We start from the raw sequence: 22,633 nt of genomic DNA, 5'->3' as shown, positions 1-22,633 counted from the left end.
CGGGATGATGTTTTTAAATAATTGAAGGGAATGTTACATTTCGGTAGGAGGTAAATGAAAAGAAAGAGGGAAGTACATTCTCACCCAAGTTCATGGACCCCTCCAAATCTATCCACAAACTCCTAGGCTCAAAACTCCTAGACTAGATGATCTCTAAAGTTCCTTCTAGCTCCCCTAAATCAATTGTATAAAAAATCAAGCCATTCCCCAATTGATAAATGTGCGAAGGACATGAATAGGAAATTTTCAGATAAAGAAATCAAAACTATCAATAAGCACATGAGAACGTGCTCTAAAGCTCTAATAATTAGAGAAATGCAAATCAAAACAACTCTGAGGTATCACACCTAGCAGATTGACTAAAATGAAAGAAGGGGAGAGCAATGAATGTTGGAGGGGATGTGGCCAAATTGGGACATTAATGCATTGTTGGTGGAGTTATGAACTGATCCAACCATTCTGGATGGCAATTTGGAACTATGCCCAAAGAGCTCTAAAAGAATGCCTGCCCTTTGATCAAGCCATAGCATTGCTGGGTTTGTACCCCAAAGAGATCATAGGAAAAAGACTTGTACAAAAATATGTATAGCCACGCTTTTTGTGGTAGCAAAAACCTGGAAAATGAGGGTATGCCCTTCAATTGGGGAATGGCTGAACAAATTGTGGTATCTGCTGGTGATGGAATATTATTGCACTCAAAGGAATAATAAACCAGATGAATTCCATGTGAACTGGAAAGACCTCCAGGAATTGATGCAGAGTGAAAGGAGCAGAGCCAGAAGAACATTGTACACAGAGGCAGATACACTGTGGTAAAATCGAAAGTAATGGACTTCTGTACTAGCACCAATACAATGACCCAGGACAATTCTGAGGGATTTATGGAAAAGAACGCTACCCACATTCAGAGGAAGAACTGCAGGAGTGGAAACACAGAAGAAAAGCAACTGCTTGAACACATGGGTTGAGACGGACAATGATGGGGGATGTAGACTCGAAACTACCACACCAATGCAACTATCAATAATATGTAAATAAGTCTTGATTGATGACACATGTTAAAACCAGTAGAAATGTGTGATGGATATGGGGGGGGTGTTGAAGGGGAGATGAAGGGGAAAGTAAAAACATGAATCATGTTAAAAAAAAAAGAAAATGGCAAAAAAAATAAAGTTCCTTCCAACTCCCTTAAAAAGAGGGGGGGGTGCATCTGAAAGAAATAATTGAAGACAAAGAATAGATGCCAAAGGGTCTGAATAGACCCAGAAGGACTCTTGGTGAGAGGGAGGATAAGGAAGAGGGGGGTTTGATTGGGGAAATATGTTTCATTGGAGTGTAGGTAGTTTATAGGCTGCCTTTATGTATGAAAGTTTAGCATAACAGAGCATGATATGATGGAGACATCACTAGATTTTGGGTCAGAAAGCCCTGGGCTCAAATTCTTTCTCAGAGACTTTTTGGACAAGTCACTTACAATCTTTTGATCTGCTTCTTCATCTGTACTGTAGGAAGGGGAAATCTAACATCTCCCAGGTGGTATAGTGGATATGAATAAAATGTTGGGATTCTGAGTCAGAAAGACCTAAGAGTTCAATTCTGTCTTGAACTCAGATACTTATTAGATGTGTGACCTTGGGAAAGTCATTTAATATATCTCTCAATCTCTGTTTCCTCATCTATAAAATGTGGATAACAATAGCACTTACAGGACAGGGTAGTTATGAGGATCAAATGAAATAATATATATAAAGGACTATAGATCTTAAAGTTATATAAAATAAATCCAGTGATTTTTATGGAATGAATGTAGGATTTGGAGGCAGAGGTCCTGGGGTCAAATCCAGCTCCACTACCTGCTACCTATGTGACCTAGGACAATTCACATCATGTCTTTGAGACTCAGTTTCCTCATCTGTAAAAATGAATGGGTTAGGTTATAGATAGGTGGATCAGTGGATAGAGAGGCAGGCCCTAGAGACTAGAGATCTTGCATTCAAATGTGGCCTCATACACTTCCTAGCTATGTGCCCCTGGGCAAGTCACTTAACCTCAGTTGCTTAGAGATTACTGTTCTTCTGCCTTGGAACTGATTCTTGGTATCGATTCTAAGATAGAAGACATAGATTTAAAAAAATAAAATAAACAGCTAAAGAAATGAGTGAGTTAGAAGAGATGATGTCTGAGGTATCTAATCCTAAATACTGTCATACTAAAGACATGTATGTATATGGTTGTATTTTATAGCAACAGTTGATGGAACCGCTCTTCTTCCTTCCATCTGCTTTCTTGTGTCACCAATCCAGAACAGCCTGGCTTTCAAAGGATCAAGCTGAGGTAGTTACCCCAATTGATGATAGCTTGGAAATACTCTTTCTCTCTCCACCCTAGTCTTTGTCTGTCTCTGTCTCTGACTCTCTCTGTCTCTCTCTTCCCTTCCCTCTCTCTTCTTCCCTTCTCCACCCCTCACTTCCCTTTCCTCATCTTCCAGATTTGCCCGTTACAGCATTACTTGCCCCAACCCATCCTCCTCCTCACCGTTCATCCACTCCTCCGATTTGACAACGAAGTTGTAAGCTGTCATCCAAAGCTGTTCAAAAGGCACCTTGTTAGTCATTATCACCTGCAGAATAGGGAACTTACTCTTCTCCTTTTCTAACAGCTCTTCCTCTTTATTGATTGCCTGTGAAGAGCAAACAACACCATCAACCATCTGCGCATTGATACCTTCTGCCCAAACTCCTGAATCACTTGGTTCTGCCTCAGTCCAGAGGCTGTCTAGTGACTTGTGAGCTCTGAGATTCTACCACATTTAAATCCCCAGATTCTCACCTTCCTCCACCCACATCAAGATTCAATCATAGAGATGTTAGATCTAGAGCTGGAAGAGGTAACTGAGGTCATCTTATCCAACCCCCTCATTTTACAGATGAGGAAACTGAGTTTCAGAGAAGTGGTGACATCTAAAGCCACTAAGCTAATAAGCATCATATGTATTCTCCACTCCTCCTTGAAGCAGATGACAAGTCTGACTTTTAGTCATGACAGTGATAGGTCCCCAAAAATACAAGAAGTCATTTAACCAATTCTTGGTTGCAAGTTATAATGTCTATGCAAGCAACAAAGTACTTTAAAGAGCCCTCCCACATCCTAGAGCACAAACCTCAAATTCCACCAGTGCTGTTTCCAGGTTTCTGTTCAACTCATTAAGTTTTTCAACATTGTTCTTCATTTCTTCCATGGTTATTACTTCTTTTTTCCTGAAGCTCTCCACTTCCCTGTGGTAGCTCTCAAGTTTCCCATCAAATTCAGCACACCTGAATCAAAGACAGCCCCAGTCACATAATGAGTTTTAGCTAGATCCATTTGTAATGGACAGTAGCCATGAAAGTCCTCCCAAGTGGAGGCCTGGTGAAAATTTGCCCCCGGGGAACTGCCTGATAGATATTTGTTGTTGTTTAAATTTATTTGTTAAAGTTCCCATGTATCTCTCTCCCTCCCTCATTTCCTTCTCCATACTAAAAAAGGAATCATTTGACCAAATATTTCTATTCTAGTTGTGTGACCCAGGGCAAGTCACTTAACTTGCCTGCCTCAGTTTCCTCATCTGTCAAAGGAGCTGCAGAAGGAAGTGGCCTACCACTCTACTATCTTTGCCAAGAAAACCCCAAATGAAGTCATGAAGAGTCAGATATAACTGACACAACTGAAGAATATGTTTATTGACATTCAACAAGCATTTATTAAGCATTTACTAGTTGCCAGGCACTATGCAATTACTCCATTCACCCTGATTATCCTGATAATATATTGATGGGAAATTATTTAAGGAGAATTTATTATTGTGCTGTTAGGACCAGAGCACATAACAGGGACTTCTGCCCATTGCCCTATGGCAAAAGGGTTGGGTACATCTCTGAGATGCCAGTCTTCTTCAAATTCTGACAAGTAGGTTCCAATATTTTTGGACAACACCCCTAACAGGTATGCTTGATCTCAGATACACCAAAACCCACAGATTATTGACTCCCATGCAGGGAGTGGTGTTAGGATACAGCCTCTGGTTTTCTCAGAAACATCAGTGCAACTTTTAATATCCATGGAGCTATGTTACTTTTTTATCAGTGCTATTTCTGAGTTCTTTTAAATATTCAATTCAATATACATGTATGTTGTTATTCAGTCATTTCAGTCATGTCTGATCTTTTGTGACCCCATTTGGGGTTTTCTTGGCAAAATACTGGAGTGGTTTGCCATTTGCCATTTCCTTCTCCAGCTCACTTGACAGATGAGAGAACTGAGGCAAACAGGATTAAGTGACTTGCTCAGAGTCACACAGCCAGAAAATATCCAAGGCTGGATTTGAACTGGGATCTAGCTGACTTGAACTCAGATAGATCTCCAGGGCCAGTGCTCTATCCACTGCTCCAACTAGCTACTCTTAAATGTATATGTATTTATGTAGGTGTGAAGTAAATTACCTTCATCCCACAGCACCCCAGTAGTGGATGTTACAGAGTACCATCATATCTAAAGGCCTGGAATCCCCTGGCATTCCTGTGAGCATTAACATGCAATGGAGCTGGGGGCAGCTGGGTAGCTCAGTGGATTGAGAGTCAGGCCTAGAGACAGGAGGTCCTAGGTTCAAATCCGGCCTCAGACACTTCCCAGCTGTGTGACCCTGGGCAAGTCACTTGACCCATTGCCCACCCTTACCACTCTTCCACCAAGGAGCCAATACACAGAAGTTAAGGGTTTAAAAAAAACAACATGCAATGGAGCCATGGAGGGAGGAGCTAGTAGGGTTTAAAAGGCAAGCACAGGAAGGAGAGAGGTCTCTTGACTTCTGCTCTTGATCCAGGGCAAGCCACTCCACTGTGGTAAGGACAGGGCTTCAGTCAGTCAAATGAAGAATCAGTTCTATTCAGACTGATACCTTAAAGGAAATCTCTCTCTGTCTCTCATTGTCTCTCCTTTCTCTCCACCTCTCTCTCTCTCTCTCTCTCTCTCTCTCTCTCTCTCTCTCTCTCTCTCTCTCTCTCTCTCATTTTATTAATAAATGATTATAACCACCCTTATATTTGTTACATGTATATACATGCCTATAATGAACAAGCATTGTGTTAGTCTCTGGAGATTCAAAGATAAGAAAGGAAAACATTCATTCATAGATCTAGCACCAAATAGGGGCCTCAGGGGTCTTGATCTCATCCACCCACCATCTTACAGATGAGGAAATGGGAGCCTAGGAAGGGAAGGATATTTCCCCAAGGTCATTCAGGTTTAAATGTCAGAGCAGGGTTTGAACCTAGGCTATAGCTTCTTTCACAATCCAACACCGCCTCCAAAATGGTCTATTCTCAAGGAGTTCATGTTCTATGAGATGGGGCTGGGCTAGAGTATATATGATAGGAACGCAGATAAATATAACAGGGAGAAAGGAAATGATATGGGCAAAAGAAAGATCTAAAGTGTTTCAGGAATATTTGAATCCTGGAGAAGGTACTTGAGGGAGAATTGAAAGAAGATAAGAAATCTGAAAGGTAAAAGTATGGATGGGATTCATTCTAGTCATTGGGAGAGTGTGTTGGGTCAAGTTGGTATTGTTGTTTGCCCTTCATTTTCATCAAGGGTGATGTCTTGACTTGCAAATGAGTTGGATTTAAGTGAAGGAAAGTTATATAAAGTCAATAGCCTCACTCTTCCAGTAATCTAAGTGCAATGGCAAGACAAAAGTCCAGACAACTGGCAATGGTCAGGGATGCAGTAGATGACCTTGGCATCTTTGATGCTCTGGGAGCTCCACAGTACCAAGCAAGCTGCCTTCATGGCCTTTGTAGCAGATTGTTCTCATCTGCATGTTCTGCCAGGAGAAGACTTCCCATGCCTGGGGTAGATATCACCCTAACTCTCGCTGATGGGTTGAGGCCTGTCGGTTTTCCTCATACTGGTTTGGCCCATCTTCTGAGATGGTTTTACGAGGCGGCAGCAGCTGCACATACTACAGCTTCTTGGAGCAACAGGTCAGAGTGGTGTGACAATTGGACACCAAAGGTATGAGCAGCTCAGAAGAAGGCTTAGTAAGCCCTCATACCAGGTGAGGTGCTAGTCCTCACTAGAGATCAGAGATAGAGTTTGAGAAACTTTAGCTGAAACATAGCACAGATGAAGGGGAGTGAGGTGAGCCAAAGCCTAAAAGGTAGGTTGAAGTCAGTAGAAGGACTTAAATATCAGATATGGAGATTGTGTTTTTTAAATAAGCAACATGGAAGCATAGGAGACATTTAGGAAGAGGAGTGACAAGCCAAATCTATGCTGTAGGAAGATTTTTTAGAAGCTGTGTAAAGGAAATAAAATCTATTAATACCAACAGTCTCCTGGTCATGCTAGAGGGTTAAAAATTCGAAACCAAGAAGAACCAAAATTAAGGGTCACCCAAAAGACAAAGGAGAAAAGCATGGGGTAGTGTATATACAGTTGATAAGAGCATATGATCAACAAAAGACTATCCACAAGATGGAACACAAAAAATATAATTTAAAAGATTTATTTCCAGAAAAGGAGATGGAAGGAATATTTGATATATAGCCCATTTGCTGCATTGGGACCTTCATGATATTGAGCCATCTAGTTGGATTCCCAACTTCTATGAAGAACTTATGTAGAGATGACTCACACAAGATAAGGCATGAATAGATTGAATCTGTATCATTAGGGGGAATAATCTTGGGAGATATCGACCATCCATTGAAGGACTGAAGATAGATGAAAGATAAAGATAGATGAAGATAGGTGAATAGGGAGAGTGGAGACAAGGAGACCAATTGGGAAGCTTTTGCAATAGTCTAGATATGGGATGATGTGGTTCTAAACTGAGGGTGTGGCGGTAGGAACACAGAAAAGCTAGGCGACTAAAAAAGGTAGACTTTATGGGATTTGAGGATTGACTAGATATGCATGGTAAGATTGAAGAGACTATCAAGATGGGCCTCAGGTTATGAACTTGAGTGACTAGGAAGATGGCGGTAGCCTTAACAGAAGTAATGAAGCTTGGAGGAAGAGCAGAGTTAGAAGGAAAAGTGATTAGTTCCATTTCAGGTACAGTGAATTTGTGGTACTAGTAGGACATCCAGGGGGAAATGACCAGCAGAAAACAACCAGGACAATTGGAGAAGTGAAAATTGAGTTCAGGAGAGAGATTAGAGCTGTATAATATAGATTAGAGAGTAATTTCTTTAGGGATGATCATTGAACCCATGAGGGAGAATGAGATCTCCAAGGAAGAGAGTGTCCAAGAGAAGAGAAGAGAAAAGCCAGGAGAGAGCCTCTTCTGCTTGGGGATGGAAGAGGGATGATACAACAAAGGAGAATGAGAAAAGACATTCAGGAAATAGGAAAAGCAGGAGAGAATAGTGTTATGGAAGCTGAAGAGTATAAATATTCAGGAGAAGGGGGTCTAAAGTATTGGATTCAGCAATTAAAAGACAATTGTTTGGGGTCAGCTAGGGTGGATTAGTGGATAGAATGCCAGACCTGAAGATGGGAGGTCCTTGGTTCGAATCTGGCCCCAGACACTTCCTATCTGGGTGACCCTGAACAAGTCACTTAACTCCAATTGCCTAGCCCTTAACACTCTTCTGCCTTGGAGTAGAAGGTAAAGGTTTTAAGAAAAAAAATTGTTGTGTATAGTAATAATAGTAATGATAGCTAGTATTTATGTAGTACTTAAATGTTTGCAAAGTGTTTACAAATATCCTTTCATCTGATCCTCACAACTACCCTTTCAAATAGGTGTTATTATTATCCTCATTTTACAGATGAAGAAATTGAAACAGGTTAAATGTCTTGCACAAGGTCATAACTAGTAATGTTTGAAGCAGGATTTGAATTCAGGTCTTCTTGGCAGCAGATCTGTTACTCTATCCACTGTACTACCCAGCTGCCCCATGTGAATATCATTGCATTGTAAGAAATGATGAAGGGGACAGTTTGAGAAAAACTTGGGAAGAAGATTTGCGTTAACTGATGTCAAATAATCAGGAGTCCAATTTATACAAGGCAGGCTCTGTGCTAAGTGCTTTACAAACATTATCTCAATAGATACTCAAAACTATACTGCAGAGTATTATTATTATCTCCATTTTATAGATGAGGAAATTAAAGTAAACAGAGTTCAAGTGACTTGCCCAAGGTCACATAGCTAGTAAATATCTAATATCTAAGATTCTAGCTCACGTCTTCCTGCAGGAAGACTACAACAATGTTAAAAAAAAAGATGATGAAATGTCCAACCATCATTCCAGAAGACCAATGATGAAGTCTCACTTCCCAGCTTTTAAAAAGAGATATGATAGAATGAAGATGCAGAATGAGACATACATTTTCATGCATATTCAACGTGTGGATTTGCTTTGACTGTTTTTTTGTTGTTGTTGTTGTTTGGTTTTTGTTTCAAGATAGGGCTTTTTGTTGGGACGTGGAGAAAGAGTAAGTAATGATTTTATAAGAAAAAAAGGAAGTAAAAAATGTCAATAGAGGATTTTTTTTAATGTACCAAAGAAATCATAAAGAAAGTTAGAGGAAAACAGATAAGGCAGGACAATTTTGGAACTAATAGGATAAATTTGTTAAGTACTTAAAAAAATGCCCTTACCTTCCATCTTAGAATCAATTCTGCATATTGGTTCCAAGGCAGAAGAGTGGTAAGGGCTAGGCAATGGGGATTAAGTGACACGCCCAGAGTCACACAGCTAGGAAGTGTCTGAGGTCATATTTGAAAGCAGGACCTCTGGTTTCTGGGCCTGGTTTTCAATCCACTGAGTTGCCTAGCTGCCACCATTACATACTTCTTAAAAAAAGACAAACAAAACACTACAAAGATGTGTTATTTCAGACAATTTTTCTGTTCTTTGTACACGAATATGTTCATATTTGTTAATGATTATTTAGTTCAGAATAACATGAAAAAATTAAAATCCTAAAAAGAAAGAAGAAATCATCAATAATACTTTCAGAAAGGAGTTTCTATAGAGTGGAAATATCAATAGCCAGATTATTAAGAGTGGAAGAGCGAGTAGGTGGTTGAACAAGTGGAGTGCAAATTATTCTTTCTGGGAGTTTGACACTGAAATTGTAGCTCATGCATGGCCCAAGGAGTTTCAAAAACAAAAATTTTTGCCTTAAATGGATCCTGGTACATCCTAGGCATATTTGACCCCCCCAAAGGGTCGTTTTCTCTCTGGCTCTACCTCTACCTGGATCTGTCAGCCAACAAATATTTATTTAGTACCTACTGTGTGTGCCAGGCACTGTACTATGTGCTGGAGAAAATAAAAAGCAAAAGATAGTCCCTGTCTTCAAGGAACTTACTATCTAATGATTTCTCCAGGAAAATATCTAACACAAAGCCTAGATACTGAGGTACTGTCGAGGGTCTCTACAAAAGTTGAAAATAAGATCTTCTCTCATACAAGTATTCAATGTATAAAATGAGTATGTATGAAATATGGGGCAGTTTTTATTGCACTCCATACAAAAGTCACAAGATTCACAAATACTTAAAGACATGCAAGAACACATACAGGAAACATAAAATGTTCAATTAGCTAATTATACTCATTATATTCCCCTGGAAGGCAAAATCCATTTGTGGAACTGATACTTCACATTCATTTCCAGCCTGCATTGTCCTAAGTAGCTCATAACAACCACTACAGAAATTTGCTGAATCTCCCACCCAGATAGCTTATAGCTTTCTTTAGTCCTTCAGGAATAGAATTGACTTCCTGTTAGTCCTTTTCTCCTCTGAGAAGAATGTTGTTAAAGAAATCCTCTCTTGCTGGGTGGCCAGCACCTGCTCTCCAGCTCAGGAACGCTACCCAAGAGATAACTTCCAAGACTGGGAATGTCTCAGTCTGAAGAATGAGAGAGAGATCTCTTCCAAACCCATTTTGATGAACTCCAGACTAGGAATTCAAGAGAAAGAAAGAAAAAGGATAGAGTCTTAATCATAGAGATTAAAGAGGGAGAGGAGGTTTTGTAAGCATAGACCATCTCCCCTTGATTCTCAGTTGTCAATCATCTTCAAGGAAGCTCCAATGACTGGGGACAAACCAGGAAGTCTCTATGTTATTCCAGCAAGGACTTCCTGATTTCTCCTGCTATGAAAGGAAAACTATAGAATGATATCTTAATGGGTTGGCATAGTTAAGAACAGGTATTTTAAGGATAGAAGATATCTGAAAGGAGGCAGGAGATAAGAGATTGGAAAAAAAGAGGAGAGAAGAAGAAAGGATTGGAGAGGAGAGCAGAAGAAGGGAGAGGAGAGACAGAGATGGGGAGGGAGGGAAGGAGAGAGGATGATTATAAGGCAAGCATCTAAAGAATACTGGAGAGAATATAAGTAAAGACTAGTTTTGATAAGAACAGATGGTGTAGACAATTTTGAGGTATAAAGTAATGGAAATGATGGAGCTGACAATAGGTAGATTTGATTTTCTTAGTAAAGCAAACAGTGAAGTTATCTCCCGAGAAAAGTGAAGTTTCTAAGTTCTGGATCTTAGAGTAGAAACCATTTGAAGGTCTAAGGCAGTGTTGGTAAACATTTTCAAGATCACGTGCCTAAACTGCAGCTTCAAGCTTCCCCTCACAACCCCCTCCTCATTACCCCAGACAGAGGAGGGAGAAAGTGATTGTATTGGGTGGCTGGACAGAGGGGGTGGGGCATGCAAAAATGTCCTCTGGAACTGTGGAGAGGGGAAACGGAGGAGCCTCCTCTGTGCTGTCCCAGCATCCATGCCACAGCTTCGTCAGGCCAGCATGGGTCTAAGGTATGCCACTTCTGTCTATGGCAGAGATATGATGGAGATGTAAACCAATGGAAGGAAGAGATCGATGAATTTGGAAGATATTCAAAGGGACGTGAACACCCACTTTGGAATCATCAAAAAGGAAAGGAGCTTGGGATGGAGACTTTAAGCTACTTACTAATGGATAAAAAAGGAAAATGAGTTAGAGACAAGGAAATGATAGTAACAAGAATTCAGACTAAGTAATATACACACTTGGAATATACTTCAAAGTAGGAGACACAGGTAAATGATGCAGGGAGGACTGTTCTTTTGGCTTAACAAGTTGTTTTCTAGGGTGGGGGGAAGCTGGATTATCACAAGTGACAGAATAAGGAGAGCTTATTGGCAACATAGCAGATATTCCAGAAAGCAAAGTAGAAGAGGAAGGCAGAAGGGAACAAAAGCTGAGCAAGGGCAGGGCTAATTTGGGTAGGAATGACTCCACTGGGAGGTAGCCAGGCTAGGGCTTTTCATCTGAATTTATAGCCAATGAATCATAGGGATCAGGGAAGCTAGAGGTTAACCATCTATGAACCATTGATATGTCAAGCATGGAGAAGTTTGGAGGCAAAATTGGCATTCAGGCTCTAATTAAAAATGGTTAAGATCCTGAGAATCTCTCTCTCCAAGGCTGTTTCAAAGAAAGAATAGATTTAGACTACTGGCAGAAAAAGTAAAGCATGTTCAGAGAGCACCCTGCCTCTGGTCAAACACCTCTCTTCCAAGATACTTAAAGTCACTGATATGGATTCTATCCTCCATTTCCATACCCCTTCCAAGGAAGGAAGAAGAGAGAAATAGACCATGTTTCAGCTTTCAAGTCATCACATATTTAGGGAGTACCTATTGTTTAGCAAAGAGCTCCAGTATCCTTGCCAAGAAAACCCAAAAGGGGTCAGTGAGAGTGAGACATGACTGCAAACAACTCAACAGTAACAAAAAAAAGCAAATTCCCATTATGTCAGTTCTGATTGATCTTAGCTGTCACTCTGGAGTTAATTTTCATACTTTGTGTTAGAATTGTATCTTGTTCTGGTCCCCCTGAGCACAACCTCTCACCTTCTTGTAAGCAGCTGGTATAAGGTATAAGGGATGGCTAAGAAGTTCAGTGGATAGAAATCCAAGCCTGGGAATGGAAGAATCTGGGTTCAAATTTAGCCTCCGACACTTCCTAGATGGGCAAGTCCCAACTCCAAGAGCCTGGCCCTTACTGGTCTTCTGCCTTGGAATAGATACTTAGAATTGATTCTAAAACAGACAGAAGGGTTGTTGTTGGTATGTTTTTTTTAATTAAATTTTGTGATTTAAAACGAGTGACTTTAAGTATTTCAGAAGAGAGGTATTTAACCTGAGGTAGGGTGCTCTCTGAAAAAAAAAAAAACAGAAGGTATGGAGAAAGCCAGATGCCTCAGTGGCCTGAGAGCCAGGCCAAGAGATGGGAGATCCTGGGTTAAAATCTGGCCTCAGACACTTCCTAGCTGTATGATCCTAGGCAAGTCACTTAACCCCCATTGCCTAGCCCTTACCACTTTACTGCCTTGGAACTAATACACAGAATTGATTCTAAAAGGAAGGTAAGGGTTTAAAAGGAAAAAAAATAGAAGGTACTGGGAGAATAGCAGGAAAGAAGATTGCAAAAGGGAACCTGGAAGTCACACACAAACCATCCCAAAAGTCAAAGGAGTATAATTTGCAAATTGTATCATATATTAACCAAAAATCATATCCTGGTAATATGTATAGAATTGGAGGAAGGTATCTATTCCAGACTATGCTGTCAAGGGTTTTGATCCTATGATATGTACATCTCAGACAAGTTCTAGACATCCACAAAATACCAAAAAAGGTGCTAATAATTTTGAGATGATGTAGACGGGTTAACTTTAAAGTTTTACCAACAACTTTGAGATGACTGTATATATTAATGAACTAATCCTGAGGTGGCACAGATAAGGTTAGTCTGTTCTCCCAATAACCCTATAAAAATGGGACCTCAGTGACCCTGGGTAAGTCACTTGACCCCCATTGCCTACCCTTACCACTCTTCTGCCTTGGAGCCATACACAGTATTGACTCCAAGATGGAAGGTGAGGGTTTTAAAAAAATGGGACCTCAAACTCCTGCCCCTCCCCAGCCTTTTTCCCCTCTCCAAGTGATCCCAACTCTAATCCATGTAACTATGAGTGATATTCTCAGCCTCTCTCCATCCCCATCCTCTTCCCCACCACTTCCTGTCTTCCTTCACCACCCCATCCTCATCCCCATGCCATCTGCCTTAGTTCACCTTTTGACTCTTGTCTCTGGTTTGCCCCGACATCCTCTATTCCTCATTAAAGTGTGATTACAGCCTCATTTCCTACTGCCATTGTGGTCTTTCCTGGTAAGTCCCCAAAACACTGGCTATGTCTTCCCCTCATTTCATAATTTTATAAATTAACTATCAATTAATTCATGTGTGGATACTTGGTAATTACCTGTTTATAAGTCTGGGTTTCTCTGTACCTCTTATATATGACATTCATACATGGTGACCTGATAGCAACAGCTACTTTTTTCCCATGCCAATCTTATGCCTACATCTATAAAGTCTCTTGTACACTCCTTATGGTGCCTAATATAATGTTGGGCACATAGTAAGTCCCTAAATAAATACTTAAGGAACAGATGATGCCATTTTAGTACTGGTTAGGACCTCTTGTAAAATCAGACAGATGCAGCAATACAATGATCCAGGACAATTCTGAGGGATTTAGGACAAAGAATGCTCTCCACCTCCAGAGAAAGAATCCTTGGAGTCAGATGCAGATCAAAGCATACAATTTTTCACTTTAGTTTCTTTATGTTTTTATGTTAGGGCTTTGGTTTGAAGTGAGTATACAACAATGACAAATATGGATGTATGTTTTGCATGACAATATATATGTATACGTAATACATATATATTATATATATATATAACTCAGATCAAATTGCTTACTATCACTGAGAGGGGGAGGGAAAGGAGGGAGACAATTTGGGATCTTATAATTTTAAAAAATATATGCTGAAAATTGTTATTACATGTAATTGGGAAAATAAAATAGCTTTGAAGTGGGCAGATGCTCAGCATCCTAGCGTGACATGATTTCTCTCAAGCTCACATGATAATAATACTAATAATAATAACATAATTTATATAACACTTACTATATGTCAGATATTGTGTGAAGCACAATTATGATCTCATTTGATTTTTACAACCTTTCTGTGAGGTAGGCACTATTATTATTCCTATTTTACAGATGAGGAAACTGAGGCAGGTAGAGGTTGTGACTTGTCCAGGGTCACACAGCTAGTAAGTGTATGAGGCCTGATTTGAACTACGGTTGTCCTGAGTTAAGGAAGACATTCTTGTCTCCAAGCCCAGCACTTTATCCACTATGCACTAGTTGCCTTCAAACTTGTAAAATAAGAGAGGTTTCTCCATGAGTTTATTATTTTTTAAATTTAATGAATTAATTTAGAATATTTTTCTATGGTTACATGATTCATGTTCTTTCCCTCCCCTTCTCCCTCTCCCTCCTCCCAAAGCTGAGGAGCAATTCTACTGGGTTTTACATGTATCATTGTTCAAAACCTGTTTCCATATTATCAATATTAGCAATAGAGTGATCATTTAAAGTCAACATCCCCAGTCATATCCCCATGTGATCAATCATATGTTTTTCTTCTGTGTTTCTACTCCCACAGTTCTTTCTCTGGATGTGGACATGAGTTTAATTTTTTAAAGGCAGCTGCAAGACTTGAAGTTAAAAAGATTTGAGTTCAAATCCTACTTCAAATACATACTAGCTATGTGACCCTGGGCAAGTCACTTAATCTTTTTGTGCCTCAGTTTCCCTATCTTTTAAATGGAGATAGTAAAGGCACCTATCCTTCAGGGCTGTTTAGAGGTTCAAATGAGTTAACAAAGGTAAAGTGCTTTGCAAACCTCAAAGTGCCATATAAATACTAGCTCTTATTAGCAATTATTCTCTTTAATAAATTCTGCGAAGAATACAAACGAGTTGGAAAATGTGGCCACAGACCTCAATAAGTTTATAACCTTATTGGTAAGATGGCCTATTTATATGAAACATCTTTATTCATTCACTTTTCAGTCATGTTTGACCCTTTGTGACCCCATTTGGGGTTTTCTTGGCAAAGAGGTTAAGCAACTTGCCAGGATCAAACAGCTAGTAAAGTTCTGAGGTTAGATTTGAACTCGGGTCCTTCTGACTCCAGGTGCTACCTAGTTGCACCATATAAATGTTAGACAATATTATCATTATTTTTGTGGTTATTATTTCCACATTGGAGAGTTTCCTATACCAATGACATGACAGGTTGAAATCCCCATCCTTCGCATACACGGTAGGTTAAGGTGTTTGTCCAAAGCCACAGTGAAGGCAATAGTAGGAGAAAGGTCCATATATTGCCTTTAATCCCTCCAAGCCTTATCGATATCCAGTCCTCTGCTGACCTCTACTGTCCATGAGCTAACATAGACTGAAGGGTAAAGTTCTGCAAAGTAAGATGCAAAGGGCTGTACAGGGCCAGGTCAGAACATTACTGAAAGCTAGAATGCTGCTGAATTCTGGAAACAGGAGTCCATAGAGGAATGGAGGAAGATCTGGAGATAGAGGAAAGAAAATATCATTTCCTCTTTCCTCCTCTTGACAAAGTAGTGATTGTACATAGGAGCAAAGGAAGCTACCAAATAAAATTCTGAAATAGGTGAAGTTTGGTTTTGGTACAAAGGTTTCCCCAGAAGAGAATAAAGAAGACTCCACTTCCTGAGTTCAAATCTGGCCTCAGGTACTTATTAGCTGCATGATCCCGGGCAGGCTATTTAACCTTATTTGCCTCAGTTTCCTCATCTGTAAAATGAGCTAGAGAAGGAAATGGTGAACCATTCAAAAAATTCCAAATGATGTCAACAACAACAATAAAGTCTTGGATATCCTTTCATCAGCCAGGACCCCTTTTTATCATGTTGCCCAGGACTGCCTTTTGCTGCCCTAAGCCCCTTCTCAGTCTATCTTTCATCTTATATATGACAAAATGCTTATTTTTTAAGACTATGAGAAAAAGTGTTGATGTGGTAACTCATTGTACATAAACCAGACAACTAAATGTAATGGTGCATTATAAATGTTTAAACTGGTTCTCCAAGAAATATTTTTAAATTTAATCTGCATTATTAGCATTTTATCCATCCTTTTAAGTCTAGATAATCAAAAATAATAATAAATCTAGAGGGGTATCAGTGGACAGAGAGCCAGGCCTGGAGACCAGCATCTTGGGATCATAACTGACCCACAGCTGCATGACCCTTGGCAAATCATTTCACCCCCATTGCCCCCATTGCCTCGCCTTTATCACTCTTCTGCCTTGGAATTAATGTTTGGTATTATTTCTAAAACAAAAGGTAAGAGTTTTAAAAAAATTTTAATCTTTGGAGGTGAGGAGCAAGATGGCAGAGTAAAAGCTCAAAACACTATGAGAATCCTCTACAACCAACCTTAAAATAATGCTTCAAAATGAATATTGGAGTGAAAGAACCAACAGGGAGATGGAGTGAAGCAATTTTCATGCAGAGAACAATTTGAAAAGTGGGCAAGAGAGGGTCTGGTTTGCTTGGGTGAGAGGAGAGCACAATCCACAAGAATCTACATTAAGGAGTATGGTGCAAGCCAAGAAGAGCAAGCCTGCCCTGCTCAACACATCTACTGTTCCATGTTCTGAACCTGGGCCTAAGCCAAAGTCCAGATCCTGAGACCCTGCCTAAACCAATAGCAGTGCAACCCAGTGCATACCCCTTAAAGTTTTAAGACCCAGCTGAAGCCTGCAGTAAGGTTAGGAATCCCATGAAGCCTTCTGCCTCACTCTGGGCTCAGGAGTCCCAGCCCAAGCTTGTATTGAGGACTTAAACTCCAAACCAAGTCCCAGAGCTAGCCCTTGCCAAAGTTCAAGGCAAAGTTACAAACCTCAGGGCAAGGCAGTCCACAGTGTGCCTGACTTCATCAAACCCAGAGTGAGAACAAAAGTCGTCACCTAAGCCTGAGGGTAGACTCTGAGCTCCAGCAGAGGGTAGCTCGAGGTGCTACAAACAGCCAGAAAGAAAAACTCAAATACCATGGAGCTACAGTCAGGATTACACAGGACTTAGCAGCCTCCATATTACAGGATCAGAAGGCTTGGAATATAATATTCTGAAAGGCAAAAGATCTAGGTTTACAACCCAGAATCATCTATCGAGCAAAACTGAGAATATTCTTTCAGGGGGGAAATCATCACTTAATAAAATAGAAGATTTCAAAGCACTCCTCATGAAAAGACTAGATCAGTGGTTCCCAAACTTTTTTGGCCTACCACCCCCTTTCCAGAAAAAATATTACTTAGCCCCCTGGAAATTATGAAACTATTTATTGAACTCAGAATAGAATGTAATACAAAAAAAGTAATTTTGATTATATTAAATTAAAAAGCTTTTGTACAAATAAAACCAATGAAACCAAGATTAGAAGGGAAACAACAAAATGGGAGGGAAATTTTTATAACAAATTTCTCAGATAAAGGTCTAATTTCTCAAATCTATAGAAAACTAAGTCAAATTTATAAGAGGACAAGCCATTCCCCAATAGACAAATGGTCAAAAGATATGCATAATCAATTTTCAGATGAAGAAATCAAAATGATCAATACTCATGAAAAAGTGTTCTAATCCCTCTTGATTAGAGAAATGTAAATTAAAACAATGCTTAAGTACCACCTCATGCATGTCAGACTCACTAAAATCACAGTAAAAAAAGTGATAAATGTTGGAGGGAATATGTCAAAATTGGGATATTAATACATTCTTGGTGGAGTTGTCAATTGATCCAACCATTCTAGAGGGCAATGTGGAACTATGCCCAAAGGCTTATAGAATAATGCATACCCTTTCATCCCATAATACCACTACTGGGTCTATATCCCAAAGAGATAATAAAAAAAGGGGAAATGACCTTCTTATACAAAAATATTTATAGCAGCTCTTTTTGTGGTAGCAAAGAATTGGAAATTGAGAGGATGCTCTTCAACTAGGGAATGGTTGAACAAATTATGGTTCATGTTGGTGATGGAATACTATTGTAGTATAAGAAATGATAAACAAGATAATTTCAGAAAAAGCTGGAAAGATCTGCAGGAACTGAAGCAAAGCAAAATAAGCAGAATCATGAAAACACTGTACACAATAATAACAATATTGTATGATGATCAACTGTGAAAACTGAGCTACTCTAAGCAATGCACATACCTGGCACATTACTGAATGATTTATGATGCAAATGCTATCCAACTCCAGAGAAAGAATTGTTGCAGTTGGTATTGGAAGGATGTGGATCAAAGCATCAGTGTATTTCATTTTATTTGGGGGTTTTGGTTTTGTATGAGTGTTCTCTTACAACAATGGCCAATATGAAACTCTGTTTTGAATGATAATAAAATTTCAAAAAGAATTTTTAACTCTTTATGAGATATGACAACAAAATTGAGAGCTAAACCCCTGGGAAGGTCAGGAGTAGGGAAAGTAGAACCTCTTCGGGTCAGAATATCATACCAAAAGTAAGAATAAGGAAGGTCTCCTTTCCTAAGACATTTCTTTGGGTCATACAAGTACCTTTTAATTAGGTTCATCTCTGCCTGTTCCCGCTTGGAGAATAACAAATTTCGGCTTGTATCAAAGATATCCTCAATCTGTTCCGGCCAGAGGAGCAAGTTGCTGTTTAACTTTATATCCTCTACTGCAAAAAAAAGATACAAAGGCACATGTAGAAACAGTTAGAAGCTGTTCCAAGAATTTAGATCACATAGTCAGAAATTAAATATATACACAAACACAAAAACACCTACATACCACAAACATGCACAGAGTCCCAAAGTTTTTAAGCTTTAATAAATAATGTGTATGTGTATGTTTTTAGATTTGTGATTTCATCAGTGGAGAGAATTCCTAGTAAGACAAGCCACTCTACCAATGCAGTTTCAGAAACCTTAAGTCTTTTTTTAAAAAAACTTTACCTTCTCTCTGTCTTAGAATTGATACCAAGTATTTGTCCCAAGGCAAAAGAGCAATAAGCACTAGGCAGTTGGGGTTAAGTGAGTTTGCCCATAGTCCCACAGCTGGGAAGTGTCTGGGGTCAAATTTGAATCCAGGTCTTTCTGATTACAGGCCTGATGCTCTATCACTGAACCACCTAGATCAATGATTCCCAAAGTGGGTGCCACTGCCCCCTGGTGGGTGCTGCAGTGGGGGGAAGCAGTGATGGCCACAGGTGCATTTATCTTTCCTATTAATTGCTATTAAAATTTTTAAAAATTAATTTCCAGGGGCACTAAGTAATATTTTTTTTCTGGAAAGGGGGTGGTAGGCCAAAAAAGTTTAGGAACCACTGACCTAGATGACCAGCTTACACAATCTTAAAGTTGTCTGAGTAGAAGTGTCAGAACTCAGGGTGGGGGGACTGCAAACTGATAGAAAAACTCCCCAATATGGCTCAACCCTGATTAAAATGTGTTTGAGAGGGTGAAGTGAGATGGCTGAGTGGATTGAGAGCCAGGCCTAGAGACTAGAAAGTCCTGGGTTCAAATTTGACCTCAAATACTTGCTAGCTGAGTGACCCTTGACAAGTCGTTTAATTCCTATTGCTTGGTCCTTATCAGACAAGGTAAATTTGTTTTTTTTTAATGTGCTTGGGAAATATTTAAAAAATAAATACAAATGCAAAAGACATAGATAATGTTAATTTCTGATTTTCTAAGTCAATATGCTTCCCTCTCCCCCCAAGGGATACATTTCTATTTGAGAGCACTGAGGGTTTGTGATTTTTCCAGGGTCACAAAGCCACTCTGTGTCCTAGGTGGGACCTGAAGCCAAATTTTCTTGAATCCAAGACCAAACTCTGTACCTACTGTACCATCTTGCCTCTTACTATAACTATAGCTAGTAAATGGAATAGAATAAGAGTCCAGTGAAAGGAACTAATAAGGCAATGATATAGTGGGTTAACATTTCAGAACAAATTCATCAGGGTTCATCTGCTATTCTCATTTCAACAAAGACCACATCAAATTCCTGGGCTATATTCTATTTAACAGGGGAGAAGAGTAGAACATAGAATTGTTGAATTAAGAGTGGCAAATGAATTTATAGATGATATAATCCAACCCCCATGAGGACCAGAGAGGAAGTGACTTGTCTAAGCACTCTGGTCATCTAACCCCCAAGTCCAGTTGCCTTTTTTTTTTTTTTTTAAGTGATACCTTAGAGCAGAGGCATCATATAGTCAAGTGCAAGCAGCCAGCAAAACTCCAGAATGTGTGGTTGGGAAATACTTAATAAAATAAATCAAAATATAGGAAAATGTTAATTTGTGGTTTTAGAAGTAAATATAAATCTCACAAGTATCCATTTCTATTTGAGTTTGAGACTACTGCTTTCAGGGTAATACAAGCCACCACTTATTCATACATTGCAAAGATATAAAGATATGAATGATAGTGTCCTGGAACTGTTTACAGATAAGGAACTGAGGCAAACAGGGACTTAAGTGACTTAAGGTTAAGTGACCACACAGCTAGTAAGTGTCTGGGCCCTTTCTAGGGCAGCTAGGTGGCATGATGGTTAGAGCACTGAACCTGGAGTCAAGAGGACCTGAGTTCAAATTTGATCTCAGACATTTCCTTGCTGTGTGATCTGGACAAATCACTTAACCTGTTTGCCTCAGTTTCCTCACCTGTAAAATGAGCTGGAGAAATGCAAACCACTCCAGTATCTTTGCCAAGAAAACCCCAAATGGGATAACAAAGAGCCAGACACAACTAATTGGTTAAATAATAATTATAGCACTTTTTAGCTCCAAATCTACGATCTTATGATATGTATGTATATATAATTGTACTTACCTTTATGACTAGATATTTGCGCATACATATTTTATATAATATGTAATACAGTAATACACAATATAGAATTAAAGGTATCCCTTCCACATTGTGGGGGTTAGAGACATGGTCCCCTCATGACCTGGAAAATGTGTGTAAAATTTTGGGGCCTTCCCTTTGTACTAAAGAAGAATTCAGAGATTTTTATTTCTCTTTTATGGGGTGTTTACAGCACCATATTGTAAAACTCGGGTTAGTATTTGGTCGTAGGCAATATGTAGATCAATGTTAACATTTCTAGCCTTTGTGTGCCAGTAGGCTTTCCTGAACTTTTAGCAAACTGTAACGTTTTACCTATTTTAACTCTAATAAAGAAATTATGCATATTTATGGCATTAAAAGATAAAATGTGTTGACATATACTACTATAGATATATTTTATGCCTTTCTGAGTTTCTAAACTTTTTCTGTGCCATCTGCTGGCCTTTGTGAGTCATCTGCAGCTTCTACAAAACTCCCAAAACAAATTCCCATTTAATTTCTGTGATATATTGAAACCATGACGGTGAACATCACGGGAGGGATACCTGTATTATGTTGTATATAATATAATACATAATGATATATAACACATGACATATGTTATATTATTTATAGATATATTGTATATAGGTATGTGTGTGAATTTGTATATGCAGCACACACATACATTTTACACACATATACATGTGTTCAAATATAAGTATGTATATGTGTGTATGACGGAGAAAATTAAGCAGATCCTTTTACTTATGTGCTCTGTTATAAGAATATCTTATCCCATTTCACGAAGAATTCCTTTTATGGAAGTGACTTTCCTACCCACTCTGATCCCAAGTGGTATAAGCCAGGAGAAGAAGAGAAGATGATGCATTAGTAGCTTCCAGGGCAGTGAGGTGGCTCAGTGGATTGATAACAAGACTTGAACACAGGAGGATCTGGATTCAAATATGAACTGAAACACTTCTTAACTTTGTGACTCTGGGCAAGTCACTTAACCCCAGTTGCCAGCCTTATCAATCCAATTCTACACCAGAAGGTAAGTATTTAAAAAAAAGCTTCAGTTTTCTTCCCTTTTTGGTTTAAAGCTAAGAGTTATAAAATGTTAGGCATAGGATAATGGTGAGAATAGTATTGATGGCATTTGGTGATAGTGGTAATGATAATGAGGGGCAATGTGGTATAGTGAATAGAGAGCTGGCCCTTGTAATAGGAAGATAAAAGTTCAAGTTCTCTTTGTGACATACATATATATATATATATATATATATATATATATATATATATATATATATACACATACACACACACACATACATACATATACATCTAAAGATTTGCCCAGTGTCTTAACCTTCTGGTACTTCAGGTAATAACAATACTTAGGTAACATTTATATAGCACTATAAATTAAATTGTTATCTTATTTGATCCTCACAGAAACCTTGGAAAGTTGGTGCTATTGTTATCCCCATATTACAGATGAAGAAACTGAGACAAATGGAGTAAAATGACTTGCTGAAGGTCACACAGGTAGTGTGTGTTTGAAGTTTGTAATAAGGGGATTTTAGGATGTAATAAGGGAATCTGAATCTGCAGTTATGCCCCCTCTCTTCACCACAAGTTGGATTTGAACCTGGGTGTTCTCAATTCCAGAGCTCTTTATCCACTTCACCACCTAGTTGATAATTCTGTTCTTCACTGGTAAAGAAAATTCCCTTATAGGGAGGTCCTTAGACCAATGGAATCACAGGTCTAGACCATAATAATAATAAATCAACAGACATATAACAAAAGCT

At 39.0% G+C, this 22,633-nt stretch overlaps 1 protein-coding gene across 1 annotated transcript in view; it reads right to left on the bottom strand.

Annotated features, from left to right (window-relative positions):
- DNAH3 (dynein axonemal heavy chain 3) overlaps positions 1–22,633 on the bottom strand; it is a 218,215-nt gene that overhangs the window by 140,921 nt on the left and 54,661 nt on the right. Inside the window, exons 16-18 of the mRNA XM_044657457.1 lie at positions 18,532–18,655; positions 3,161–3,314; positions 2,536–2,680 (exon numbers count right to left, since the gene is read on the bottom strand). Of these exons, the coding sequence (XP_044513392.1) occupies positions 2,536–2,680; positions 3,161–3,314; positions 18,532–18,655 (423 nt within the window). The remainder of the gene's footprint in view (positions 1–2,535; positions 2,681–3,160; positions 3,315–18,531; positions 18,656–22,633) is intronic.

This window comes from Gracilinanus agilis, chromosome 1, assembly GCF_016433145.1.
Source record: "Gracilinanus agilis isolate LMUSP501 chromosome 1, AgileGrace, whole genome shotgun sequence".
Taxonomy (NCBI): domain Eukaryota; kingdom Metazoa; phylum Chordata; class Mammalia; order Didelphimorphia; family Didelphidae; genus Gracilinanus; species Gracilinanus agilis.
This window is presented reverse-complemented; position numbering and strand designations above follow the sequence as displayed.